This window comes from Chiloscyllium punctatum, chromosome 12 (genome assembly GCF_047496795.1).
Source record: "Chiloscyllium punctatum isolate Juve2018m chromosome 12, sChiPun1.3, whole genome shotgun sequence".
In the NCBI taxonomy this organism is placed as follows: Eukaryota; Metazoa; Chordata; class Chondrichthyes; order Orectolobiformes; family Hemiscylliidae; genus Chiloscyllium; species Chiloscyllium punctatum.
Window position 1 is genome coordinate 1,924,785 of NC_092750.1, and position 13,201 is coordinate 1,937,985.

Sequence of the window (13,201 nt, forward strand, 5' to 3'; positions counted from 1 at the left end):
GGGACCTTGTTAAATATCTTGCTAAAGTCCATGTAGACAACTACTGCTCTGCTTTCATTTGCTACCTTAGTCACCTCTTCAAAGAAAAACTCAATAAAGTTTGAGAGTCATGATTTCCATCACAAAGCCATATTGACTGTCCCTAATCAGTTCTTGCCTTTCTAAATGCATGTAGATCCTGTATCTGAGAATCTCCTCCAACAACTTACCCACCACTGATGTTTGGCTGACCAGTCTGTAGTTCCCAGGCTTTTCCTTGCAGCTTTTCTTAAATAAAGAGACAAATTGAGCCACCCTCCAGTCTTCCAGCACTTTACCTGTGGATGTAGATGATATAAATATCTCCACGAGGTACCTGCAATTTCTTCCCTAGCTTCCCACAATATCCTGGGATATGCTTGATCAGGTCCTAGGGATTTATCTACCTTTATACTTTTTAGGGCTTCCAGAGAAGGTGCAGAGAGTTGACTGATTATGAACTAAGCTTATGATCACCTGATCTCACAGTATGCTTCACTTGGAATATTTTTGATTTTTGTAGCAGTAGCAGGAGCTGTTAGACAGGGGACTGCTGCGAAGGTAAATTATTCCTTTAATAGCTTATCTTGTGAATAGGTGGAACACACACTGAACAGCAGTGAACACAGGACTGCTGAGTAATTAAGTGAGAGAATATATTTAGATGGTTGCTTTATCCAAAACACTACTTAGGGTAGTGTCTCCCACCCATCCTCCTCCTCTAACCAAAGAGAAACGTGCTGTGCACCAATTTGGTAAGGTTACTGGCTTTTTCTCAATAGTCTCTTTGGGAATTCAGAACAGTGGAAATGAATGTTAGGGCAGTTGTATGCTCCTCTGTAGGATGTGAGAGGTAAGGGTTACCACTAGTATCCCTGCTGACTTCATCTGCAGAAGTGTACCCAACTCTAGATCCTCGGAAACCGCGTTAGGGTACTGGAGCTGGATGAGCTTCAGATCATTTGGGAGGCGGAGGGGGTAATAGGTGTTACAAGGAGGTAGTCTCACCTTAGGTACAGGAAACAGGTAGATGGGTTACAGAAAGGGAACAGGCAGACAGAACAGGCTGTTCCCCTCTAAGTATCCCGTTTTGGCTACTGTTGGCGGAGGGGGATGACTGACCAGGGGAAAGCCATAGTGTCCAGGTGTCTTGCACTAAGCCTGGCTCTGTGGCTCAGAAGGGAAGGGGGAGAGAATAGAAAAGCACTTGTGGTAGAAGACTCAATATTTGGAGGAACAAACAGGAGATTCTGCAGTCGCAAACAGGACTCTCGGAAGATTAGATTACAATGTGGAAACAGGCCCTTCGGCCCAACAAGTCCACACCGACCCACCAAAGCGCAACCCACCCAGACCCATTCCCCTACATTTACCCCTTCACCTAACACATTGGCCATGGTAAATTGCCCAATTCACCTGACCTGCACATTTTTGGATTGTGGGAGGAAACTGGAGCACCCGGAGGAAACCCACGCAGACATGGGGAGAACGTGCAAACTCCACACACAGAGTCGCCTGAGGCAGGAATTGAACCCGGGTCTCTGGCGCTGTGAGGCTGCAGTGCTAACCACTGTGCCACCCCCACGGTAGATATGTTGTGCCAGGGTCCGGGATGTCTCTGACTGAGTCCTCAAGATTCTTAAGAGGAAGGGTGAGCAGTCAGAAGTCGTGGAGCACATTGGTGCTAATGACATAGCTAGGATAAGGACCTAAAAAGTGATTTCAGGGAGTTTGGTTGGAGACTAAAAAGTGGACGAGTAGATTAGTAATCTCAGAATTCCTACTGATGCCAAGTGCTAGTGAGGTGAGGAAGAGACTGAGTGCAGTTGAACATGTGGCTACAGGGCTGGTGCAAAAGGGAGGGCTTCAGATACGTGGATCATTGGGGTACCTTCTGGGGAAGGTGGGACCTGTACATGATGGATGAGTTGCACTTAAATTGGAGGGCACCAATGTCCTGGGTGGGAGATTTGCTAGTGCACTTTGGGAGGTTTAAACCAGTTTGGCAGGGGGATGGGAACCACAGCTACAGATCAGAAGAGAGGGTGGTTATTGAATAGACAGATGTAGAATTCAGAGAGCCTGTCAGGAAGGGATACACAATTGATAGGGCAAAGGGATGGGTTAAAGTGTGTCTGTTTCAATGCAAGGAGTGTCAGGAATGAGTGATGAACTTAGAGCACGGATCAGTACTTGGAACTACGATGTTGTGGCCATCACAGAGACATGGATTTCACTGGGGCAGGAATGGTTACTGGATCTTCCAGGTATTAGATCTTTTGAAAAAGAACGGGGGGGTGGGGGGAAGTAGCTTTGTTAATTAGAGAATGCATTACAGCTGCAGAAAAGGAGGCTATTGAGGGGGGTTTGGGTGGAAATCAGCAAGAAGAAAGGAGCAGCCACTTTATTAGGCATTTTCTATTGACCCCCCCAATAGCAGCAGAAAGATGGAAGAACAAATTAGACAGCAGATCTTGGAAAGGTGCAGATGTTGTTCTGGGTGACTTCAATTTCCCCAATATTGGTTGGAATGTCCTTAATACAGATGGTCTGGATGGAGCAGATTTTGTTAGGGAGGATTCTGACTCAACATGTAGATAGGTCGACTAGATGGAGGGGCAGATTGGATTTGGTGCTAGGCAACGAGCCAGGCCAGCTACCAGATCTCTCGGTGGGAGAGCATTTCAGTGACAGTGACCACAACTTTACCACAGCCATGGAGAGGGATAGGAACAGACAGTATGGGAAGGTATTTAACTGGGGGAGGGGAAATTATACTGCTATTAGATAGGAGCTGTGGAGTATAAATTAGGAACAATTGTTCCATGGGAAATGCACAACAGAAATTTGTTGACTGTTTAAGGAGCACTTGTTGCGAGTGTTGGATAACTTTGTCCCACTGAGACAGGCAAGGAATGGTAAGGTGAAGGAGCCTTGGATGACAAGAGCAGAGGAGCTTTTCATCAAGAGGAAGAAGCAAGTGAGCGTACGTAAGGTTGAGGAAGCAAGGACCTGGCACAGCTTTGGAGAATTACACGGTAGCTAGGAAAGAACTCAAAAATCGACCGAGGACAGCGAGGAGAGGGCACGAAAAAGCCTTGGTGGGAAGGATTAGGGAAAACCCAATTCCTATACTTATGTAAGGAATAAGAGAATGATTAGAGAAAGGATAGGGCCGATCAGGGATAGTGGAGGGAACTTGTGCCTGGCGTCTGAGGAGGTAGGGGAGGCCCTAAATGAGTTTTTTTGCTTCTGTATTCACCAGAGAGAGGGACCTTGTTGATAGTGAGAATGCCATGGACCAGGTTAACAGGCTTGAACAGATTGATATTAAGAAAATGGATGTGCTGGAAATTCCGGGAAACATCAAGATAGATAAGTCCCCAGGGCCAGCCCAGATATCTCCAAGAGTACTACGGGAAGAGAGGAATGAGATTGCTGTGCCTCTGGCTATGATCTTTGCATCCTCACTCTCCACAGGATTAGTCCCGGATGACTGGAAGGAGGAGAGTGTTGTTCATCTGTTCAATGAGGGAAATAAGGAAATCCCTGGGAATTATATGCCAGTCAATCTTATGTCTGTGGTAAGCAAGTACTGGAAAGGATTTGAGATATATTTTTCCAAATAGTAATAAATCCTAAGTTTGATTAAAGATAATCAGCATGGCTTTGAGGGGGGCAGGTCATGCCTCACAAGCCTTATTGAGTTCTTGGAGGATATGACAAGTTGACGAAGGTCGAGCAGTCAATGTGGTGCATATGGATTTCAGTAAGGCATTTGATAAGGTTCCCCACTGTAGGCTCATTCAGAAAGTGAGGAGGTATGGGATACAGGGAAATTTGGCTGTCTGGATACAGAATTGGCTGGCCAATAGAAGACAGTGAGTGGTAGAGGATGAAGCAGAGATCTGAGAGATTGAGTTGGTAATGATTATATTCACTGGAGTTCAGAAGATCAAGGAGATCTCTCTGAAACCTAAAATACTCTCAGGACTAGATTGAGTAAATTCAGGAAGGATGTTCCCAATTTTTAAAATTCATTGACAGGCTGAAGGCATTGCTGGCAAGGCCAGCATTTATTGCCAGAGGGCAGTTAGGAGTCAACTGCATTGCTGTGGGTCTGGAGTCACATGTAGGCCAGACCAGGGGAGGATGGCAGTTTCCTTCCCTGAAGGACATTAGTGACGTAGATGGGTTTTTCAACAATCGACAATAGATTCATGGTAATCATTAGACTCTTCATTCCAGATTTTAGGGGATCCAGAACCAGGGGTCACAGTATAAGGGTAAACCTTTTAGGACTGAGATGAGGAGGAATTTCTTCATCCAGAGAGTGGTGAGCCTGAGAAAATGGTTGAGGCTGAAATGGTGTGCTTCCATGAAGCAGGTAGATATAGCTCTTGTGGCTGAAGGGATAAGGGATATGGGGAAAGAGTGGGTTTAGGCTCTTGAACTCAATGATTAGCCATGACTGTGTTGAACTGGAGAACAGGCTTAAGGGATCGAATGCCTCCTCATAGCTCCTATAATTCTAAGATAGGTGTTGGTCAGGGAAGATCAAACAGTAACTTTAAAAAATAAACTGTAGGAGAAAGAATAAGTAGAGAAGAAATGGAATGGAAGATTAAAAACAAATAAGTGGAAAAAAAAATAATCAAAGGAACAGCATTCATAAGTCAACAGTGGGAAAGTGAAACGAGTTGGAAAGGAACAAATCTAATGTAACACAGTATTGAGAAATAGGAAGTATTAAAAGGTCTGTGTTTTTAATTACATCTAATTATAAACAAAAAGCAGGATTTAGCATTTACAGGCTTGATTATAGGAAAGCTGCACAGAAGCACTGGAATAGTTTGTTGTTTGGCTTCTGTCTGCTGGGGTTTTGCTGCAAGTCCACGAATGTGGCTGCTCTGCTTTGTGGAAAAATTAACACTCTAGTCCCTGACAGAGGCAGCTTCAGCTTTGCCACAGGCAAATAGCAGTGAAAAATGTGGTAAAACCTTCTTCCACACACACCATCCCATCCCATCCCACGCACCCCCCACCTTCTCCCCCCCACCCCACCCTCCAGACTCCACCCCCCATCAATACCTGCACCTCTGGAACGGGTTTTTAAAAATAGTGATAAAACACACAACAAAAACCAACAAAATTCAGCACAGCAGCCAATGAGACAAAAACGAAACTGTCTTGTTTTTAATTCAGGTAAAATTAACAAACTGAAATGCAAACATTTCACTTTCACAACAAATTTGTTTTAAAAGACAGTGACAGAAAACAAAGATTGCAACAAAGTTGGGGCTGGATTTGAGGGGAAATTTGAAATCAGAAGGCGTGAGTGGGATGGGTGGAAGATTGAAAACCAGGGAACAGAGTGTAAGTAACAGATTGAAAATGACAAAACAAAGGTGGTGGTGGTGGGGGGGGGGAAAAGAATCGTGATAAAGAGAACAAGCACAGGCAGGGGAAACCGATAATAAAAATCCAGTGGGTGGTGGGGGAGGCAAGAGACACACAAACCAAGCCCACAAAGTTTCATTTTCCTTTTCAAAGAACTCAAATTGAAACGTTTAGTTGAAAAAAATAGCACTTCAGGAACAGTGTCCGTATTGGCCCAGTCCTTTGCTGTGAACTATCCCCAGTATCTGTCACCTTCAGGGGAAAAAAAGATTGAAAAGGTGCTCTGTAACTGTGATTACAGCATAACACAAGGGAATGTGCACTTTTAAAAAATCAGAACCAAAGGAAAGCAGGCTGCATCTCATTCACTGTCCCTCATTGTGAACAAACCCAGCTGGCATTATAACTCCACTGGGACTTATCCCACTCCACCAACCTCACTCTGCCTTATCATCTGCCCTCTTCCCCCAAAAGCTGCTGCCTCAACATGGATTATTATTCAGGAAAACTTTCAATGACTAAAAGTGACTAGCAAGGTCAGAGAAATAGGAGAATGGTGATAAAACCACAATCGAGTCCCCATATGTTTTCACCAAGTTGTCATGTCCATGCAGCAGCACATGGAATATTCAGAATGCTTTCCCTACCTCAGTGGAAAGGGGAGACAGTCATTTCTTGGAACTTCAGGGCTACTGGCACTGTGACAGCACCTTCACCACAGAGTGCAGTGGTTCAGATACCTTCTCCAGGATAGTCAAATGTTGTCAGCATCCTGAGGGGGAGTTGGTGGGAATGGACAAATTCCATATGTGCCACTCAGCCCAGACGAGTACAAGTCATGAGCTCTGTACAGATTTATACGGCCCCTCCACCCAATCAATAACCTCACCAAGTCTCGACTTAAATGGATCCACTGGCCCCAAGCACCAAGACAGAATGCGTGCACCAACTAGGTCTGAACACTGAGACCGTATCCAAGGCCCCCCCCACTGGAGTTTCATATGCAGTATATGTTGGCAAATACATTTCAATCAATCATTCAATAGGAAAGCAACTCAATAAAGCAAGAATTAGGGTCTTTAGAGCAAATAATATCAGAAAAGAAAGAAAAAATGCCAAATCAGCCTGTGATTCAGCAATTCACACACAAACATTTGCTTAAAGGTGATGTGAACTGTGTACCTTCCAAATGACTGATGAGGTTTTCAATTGAGTCTCTCTCTTTAGCTGAAAGATGAGGCCACACATTCAGGAACTAAACAATGTATTTAGGGACACAAGTACAAGACTGTGCAAAAAAGCTAAACCTTGCCTTAGAGTGAACTTATCAAATGGAGGCTGTCAAGGACAAAATGTTCACCATTGAGAGAAGGATGATGCATATGAGAAAGAGCTGGTCACACACCAACATTTAAAAACTGCTCTCATCACGAGCTGCATCCGTGTGGAATCCATGTAGGAGATGATGATTATGTTACTATCCAACAAAAGCTACAAAGGATATCTAGCCACAGGTTAAAACATTTTCTCTGCTGAACTGATACTGGGAGTTCTTTCTGTGTGATTATCAAAACAAAAAAAAATACAGTTCTGCAGCATATAACAGTTTGCCCAGCACTGATCATTCCTACAAAGGAATTTGCTCCAAGCTACAGAGAGCTGCAAGTTGTCAGTGGTGCAATAGGTACATGGGGAGCATTATAGTGGGGGCGGGGGATGGGGGGAGAAGGAAGAGAATGGAGTGGGGGAACAAAGGGTTGGGGGACTATTTTTGCTGCTCCTTGAAAGGTTAATTTATTAGGGACTACTCTTGTCTTTTGACACAATGCCAAAGCTTACCAGTGGATCGAAACCAACCCAAACACCCTCACCCAATACATGCACAATGTCTAGGAATGTCCCTGCTTTGCACTCCTTGCTTCAGAAGTGCCCTCAATTTAACTGTATCATCACACTGCACTGATATTAGGGATGTAACATTAGCTATTCCTATTCAGCAACATATCAAATAAATTTGAATTCTGGTGAGAGCAAACAGCGCTGAAAACCTAAGGTTGACAGGTGCACCAGGATAGTGAGTCGGTATAGGTACCCTCGTACCAAACCAAGTTTTATGAACAAGTTTTCAGTTCCTACAACTCTGGATCTGGTAGATGATAGGGTCACATATTGTACACAATATCAGAACAGCAAAACGTGCATGCCTGGTTCACCATTTACAATGGATGGCAAAGCTGAGTTCTGTAGCTGTGATCTGCTGCATTAGGTGATTAAGCCCAACAGGTACTTGTTGATTATTTCACACGTAATGAGACTGCCAGTTAAGGTGGGAAGTAAGCAGTGTAAACCTGAATACTCTTCACTTTTGAGATGGTGATTGTTCACACTGGGGCTACCATCACATTACCTGACTACAGCTCACAATATTGTGGTTGACCTAACTGCCGGTCTCCTTATGAGCATGAGGTGGTTTAGAAACGTGAATACAGTAGAATGCCAGCTTAAATGAAAAGTCTACCTGTAAAAGATGAAAAATCCATGATAAATTTGAAGATTAGCCACTTTTCTCTCCACAGACACTATCAGACCAGCTAAGTATCAGATTTGCAGTATTTGGAATATTTTGCCCTGGTGTCAGATTCGATCTTGTACTAGATTTATTCCATGTCTCAGGATTTCCTGATTGCTCCTCTCTAGTAATTCTGCCAACTACTTCAACTGTGGGTTATGAGAAATAAATCAAAGTTAACGATTAATCACAAGGACAAGTTTATTGCTACCAACAAAAAAAAGGAAAACCTCAGTTACTTTTACACTCCACCTTCTACCGAAGGTAAAATGGTTCAGCTTGATCTATCTTTACAAGGTATGCTTCATCTGCCAAAGTTTAACCCCTTCCTTACCATCAAATGGATTGCAATGAATGATGTGCATGCACCATGAGAAGTATTGTTCATTGCTTTGGGGAGAATGCGGTGGTGTGTAGGTTTAACTGGTTTTGTCTGAGGGTTAGGGAGGGCATTAGCTCCTAACACCCTCAAACGCTTTTCCTGCTCAAGTCCAATCTCGAACGCAATGACATTGGATTGACAATCGAGTGTGCAAGAACGGAAGAGCTACTGAACCTGTTGCCTTTGTTGGATGCAAAAGGTTCATTCCATTCCTAATCTTCCAAACAGCTGAGGCTAAAATTTACAAAGAATTTGTATGGCTGCAGCTTTCAATCAAGTACATTTCGCACCCCCAAATCACAACCTGAGGCATTCCAGAAATGAATTTCCAACTTCTAGCAAGGATCTTTAAAACACTAGACACAATAAATCCAATTTTCTGGGTAATTTCACTGCAAGGAATCTTTAAATGATCCAGCTTGAATTTTCACGTTTTACAGTAATCGTCATTCTTTGTTGTAACATGCAGGAATTAGCATGAGGGTATGTGCAGATACAGAGCCCACTGTTGTGAGAACCTAAAAATCCATTTTTTAATCCCAAATGCAGCAGAGGAAAAACATGTATGCACACAAAGCCCAGTGCCTCCAACACGAGAGATTCCCGGGACCAAACAAAGGTGGGAGCCTTGAAGGGAGCTTTGGATAAAATTTCAATTTTCTAAAGATGGGATCTGTTTTTATGCGAAAAATAACTGCTTGCAAAATAAAGGCCAAAAACAAAACCCACTCCACTATTCTCACCCAAAAGACCATTCAATTCATACATCCTCTCATTACCACCATCCTCTGCTTCAGAAACAGGATTTGCCTCATCAAGCATATTATTCCAGAGATGAGTCCAGTGGTTCTCACAGACGCTGATGAGCACCATGAAACTCCTGGCACAGCTCCTCCCCCATTACTTACCACCTTAACATACAATCGACACAAAAACAATTCCCCATTGCTTTTTTTTAAGGTTCAGGAGATCATGCTGCACACATCCAAGGACATTTTTTCTATATGCATAAAGTGGATTTGGAGAGAGATTCTAAAATCAAAACGAGGTACAACTGCAAACAGGGTGACGCAGATGTTCTTGCCACAACTGAGTGTGCAGCCATGTGCTTGATGATCCATAATATGCACAGTGGCAGCAGAACCATCATCACATATGTTTGTTCACATCACCTTTAAAAACCCATTTCAGCAGCATCTTCACCTCAGAATGGCATCAACAATACAAAAGCACCAAGACAAATCAATCCTCGTTTCTACGGGCTACAATTCAAGGACCCAGAGAAGAGGGAGAGGGAAGGAAGGTGTGGTGTGGGGGAGGAAGGGGCGGAGAATAAATTAGTTTTATGAGTTGGGGGTTGTACAGATTTTTTTTTGTGTCCAAAGTGCCAGGCATCTTGCTGCGACATGCAGTTTATACACAGTCCCCATGATCAGACCAATCATCAGTCTACTTCTTCCACGTTTCCATAGGCTGGAGTGCAGTGGTCCGCAGGACGTGTGAACAAGTCAGACACCGAGTCCGGACTCAGCTGGGGAGCTTCTTCGGGCTCCTGCTCTGCTCCCCGTGCTGCCTGACTAGAAGCCTGCAAATATATCGATGCCAAGATTTAGGACAAAAAAAAAGTCGAGTGTTGTGCAACTCAAAAATCGGCTGAAAAAGTACAATAAAAATTTATTATATTTCTTTTTTAAAACTACACCAGCAAATTTTGCAAACCATACTTAAATCTCAAGCTGATGTATTCAAGTGTCAGTATGATAAAATGAATCTTCAAGTACTCAAAATTGCAAATGAGTTTAAATTCTCCAGCTTTACATCTCAAATATTAACATTACAATGTTTTCAATTTTAAAAGAAATATACAATCTGTGGTGGGGAATCCCTTCATCACTTCCACCTTTAGTGACAAAATAATACATTCAGCCTTTGCGAAATCATCATCTCAGGTACAATTTTAGAAAAAATTTAGAAAGCAACATCACATGAACAAACACAGGATTTATAATCCTAATCAAGTCTTAGATTTGCAACATTGTAAAGATAAAGTCAACAAATTTCAATTGTGAAGGGTAATATGGAATTATATGGGTGATGCTAACTTGCTACGCAGAAACATTGTACAATCAAATTGCATTTTCTCATTCTGACTTTTAAAATGTTTGGCCTCTTCATTTTAAGATTATTTTTCTCCCTGCCCATTGTCCTGGTTTGGAGAGAGAGCGAGGAACAGAAAGACATAGGGATACCATTTGCATGACTTCTTGCTGCCAGTAATAGCTTGAAGCCAACTCTAGTCATCTTTCCCTGTAACATTCCTCCCTCTCCAGAAATTAAACTGGTTTAGTAGTTTCAGCTGCACGAGAGAGATTTGGATCACCTCATACTTGCATCATAGTATCTCTGCAGTAGAAACAAACCAGCTTGCTGACTACGTTTGTCATATTTCCAAAAACAAAATGGTGCACTGCTTTTGAGGGCTTATTTTTAAGAATTAACTGGAGATTCTTCATAAATAAATAATTTATAATTAAAGAGACACTAAGATCAAACAACAGTCAGAGGTCCAAGACTACCAGTATTAAACTTTTATTTTTCATTTGTTAAGAGTGAAAATGAAAGTAGATTTAACGAGCAATAAAAAAGTTATCACTACCTGGAACTACTCAGTTTTAAATAGCCCATAGATGGAACATACAATCTGAGGTTTATCCCTTGCTTTATTGCTTTTAAAAATTAATAATTTGTCAGATATGCTCCAAAGTATGGAGTACTTTCAGGGCAAGTTTGTCACATTCTACAAAAGGAACTGGTTACACCATGGGGAATCATAATGGGCAGTAATGAAGGACTCGTGTTGTGATTAGCTGTTGGTCAGCTGTGTACACTAACAGTTCTGTCCTCTGCTGTTGTCTTCCGCGTGCCCTAGATGATCAGAGGGTACAGGACATTTACAAAGAGAGCTAGTATTGCAGCTAAAGTGCTGAGAACAAAATAGCGGATGCAGTCTTGGTCTGAGTAGTCTGTAAGCTGAGTTCCTGAGAAATCCTCGTGGATCCGAGACTGCAGAGGCCTAAGTCCCTGATTATGCCTGCCTGGTGTGCGTGGTCCCTCTTCCCCAGTCTCTTCTGCCTCCAGCTCCTGCCATATTAGAGAAGCCTGCGATTTGTGGAAACTCCCATCAGCTTCTCGCAAAAGAACAATGCAATACAGGCCTTCTCTAACTCAAGCTCCTGATAAAACACAAAACTGCCTTTGGTGCAGTAATCTAGAGATGTGCAAGAGGTTCTGGGACAATAAGAGTAGAACAAAACAATAGGTTGAATACTTCTGTTTTAGGAAAAGCTGGTAAAAATGTCTAGAATTATGAAATGATAGTGATGCATGCAAATGAGCAGCTGGCAATACATATGGAGCTGGCTCCATTTTTGTGGTGTGTTTGCAGTAGATATGTGCAGTGTGTACACATGTATATGTGCATTTGACATGTTTGGAGGGATGGATTTCTTTGGAGGGGGAGGGGTGCAGGATGGAATGGGTGTGTTTATGCACTCATGGAGTGTACAGGTACATCCTTTCTAGAGGGGTGCAGGTGTGGTGTGCAAGACTACCCAGAAGATTTAATACTTGAACCAAATGGAGGGGAATAGTAAAGAAAGGCAATGTCCAAGTCTGCTCAGGATAACACTGTGAATGGTGTAATAGTAAGCAGTGCAATCAGCTCCTGCTTTCATCCCCAGTCTGTGCTTAAATAGCACCTCTGACCATACAGAGAGGCAGCTGGCAGGATGTTTAATCAGACCTTTCCTGATCAGGCACCTCAAAAAAAAACCATCCTAAAGCACACCACATGCACTGAATTACTTTATAGTTGTACAGGCTAAATAGCAAGCAAATCCATTCCTAACCACCATTCCATGTCAGGGAGGGTACTACATAAGAGAGGGCAATAGAAAAGGTCTCAGGTTGGACAATTCACAATTCCAGTGTAGGCTTGAGTATTAGTGTGTGTTAGCTTTGACAGAGATTAGGTGAAAATAGGAAGAGAAAATAATGGCTTCCTAAAAGAATAGTTTTGAAATAGCCCATACTAAATGGATGGGAATGTTTTGAACCAGGGAGTCCATGTAAGTTGCTACCCCAGAACATTTTGCACATTCCAAGTTGCAATTGATGAACTCGGAGCAAGTATTTGGACCAAGTTTGAGACAAACACACTTGAGAATAGACTCTTGCAATGAAGAAAACAAATAAAGCATTCCAGGTTAATGCTGCAAATTTACTTTGTAACAGTTGGGTTTAGACTCTCCCCACCACAACCCACACAAATTTGAACAGTTTAAAAAGCAGCACTACTCTCAAGTTAGCTTGTCTAAGTTATCACATGAGACAATGCATCAAAACAGAGAAACAAAACGGTGCAAACACAACAGGAAAGATACATTCAACAATCACTGCAATTAAGTTAACATGAACTATATAGTATATAAAAACATTAAACACATGCTTTAATGGGCCATTGAATGATCTTGCGCTTGCCTGCTAATCTCAGAGGTAAATTAAGAAGGGTGATCAATGGGGGAGATAGCTCTGTGCTTGAATATAACACCCTATCTTCCAATAACCACAGTGTTCATTCTCTAGACAGTGACTTGTCAGGTGCCAGAAGGAAATTACTACCTATGCAACATTGCCCAAATCAGCATGGTTGTGGAAATGGCCTGTCCTCTTCCTATTCTGTATTTCTCATCTGCATTCATAAAGGAAAGGGATAATGTGACATAGAATCGAAGAGGGGCAATGTGAATCCTTGAAAGTGGATAAGTTGTCAG

The 13,201-nt window shown here is 42.6% G+C and overlaps 1 protein-coding gene across 8 annotated transcripts in view; it reads right to left on the reverse strand.

The window, feature by feature from the left end:
* Window positions 1-5,187: 5,187 nt before the first annotated feature.
* usp19 (ubiquitin specific peptidase 19) overlaps window positions 5,188-13,201 on the reverse strand; it is a 162,533-nt gene continuing 154,519 nt past the window's right edge. For 4 of the 8 annotated variants that reach the window (XM_072581742.1, XM_072581741.1, XM_072581740.1 and 1 more), the window contains one exon: window positions 10,098-11,528. In XM_072581742.1, the coding sequence (XP_072437843.1) occupies window positions 11,295-11,528 (234 nt within the window). In that variant the 3' untranslated portion in view covers window positions 10,098-11,294. Of the gene's footprint in view, window positions 9,955-10,095; window positions 11,529-13,201 lie in introns of those variants that run through there. The other 4 variants (XM_072581747.1, XM_072581744.1, XM_072581743.1 and 1 more) reach the window with 4 other exon arrangements.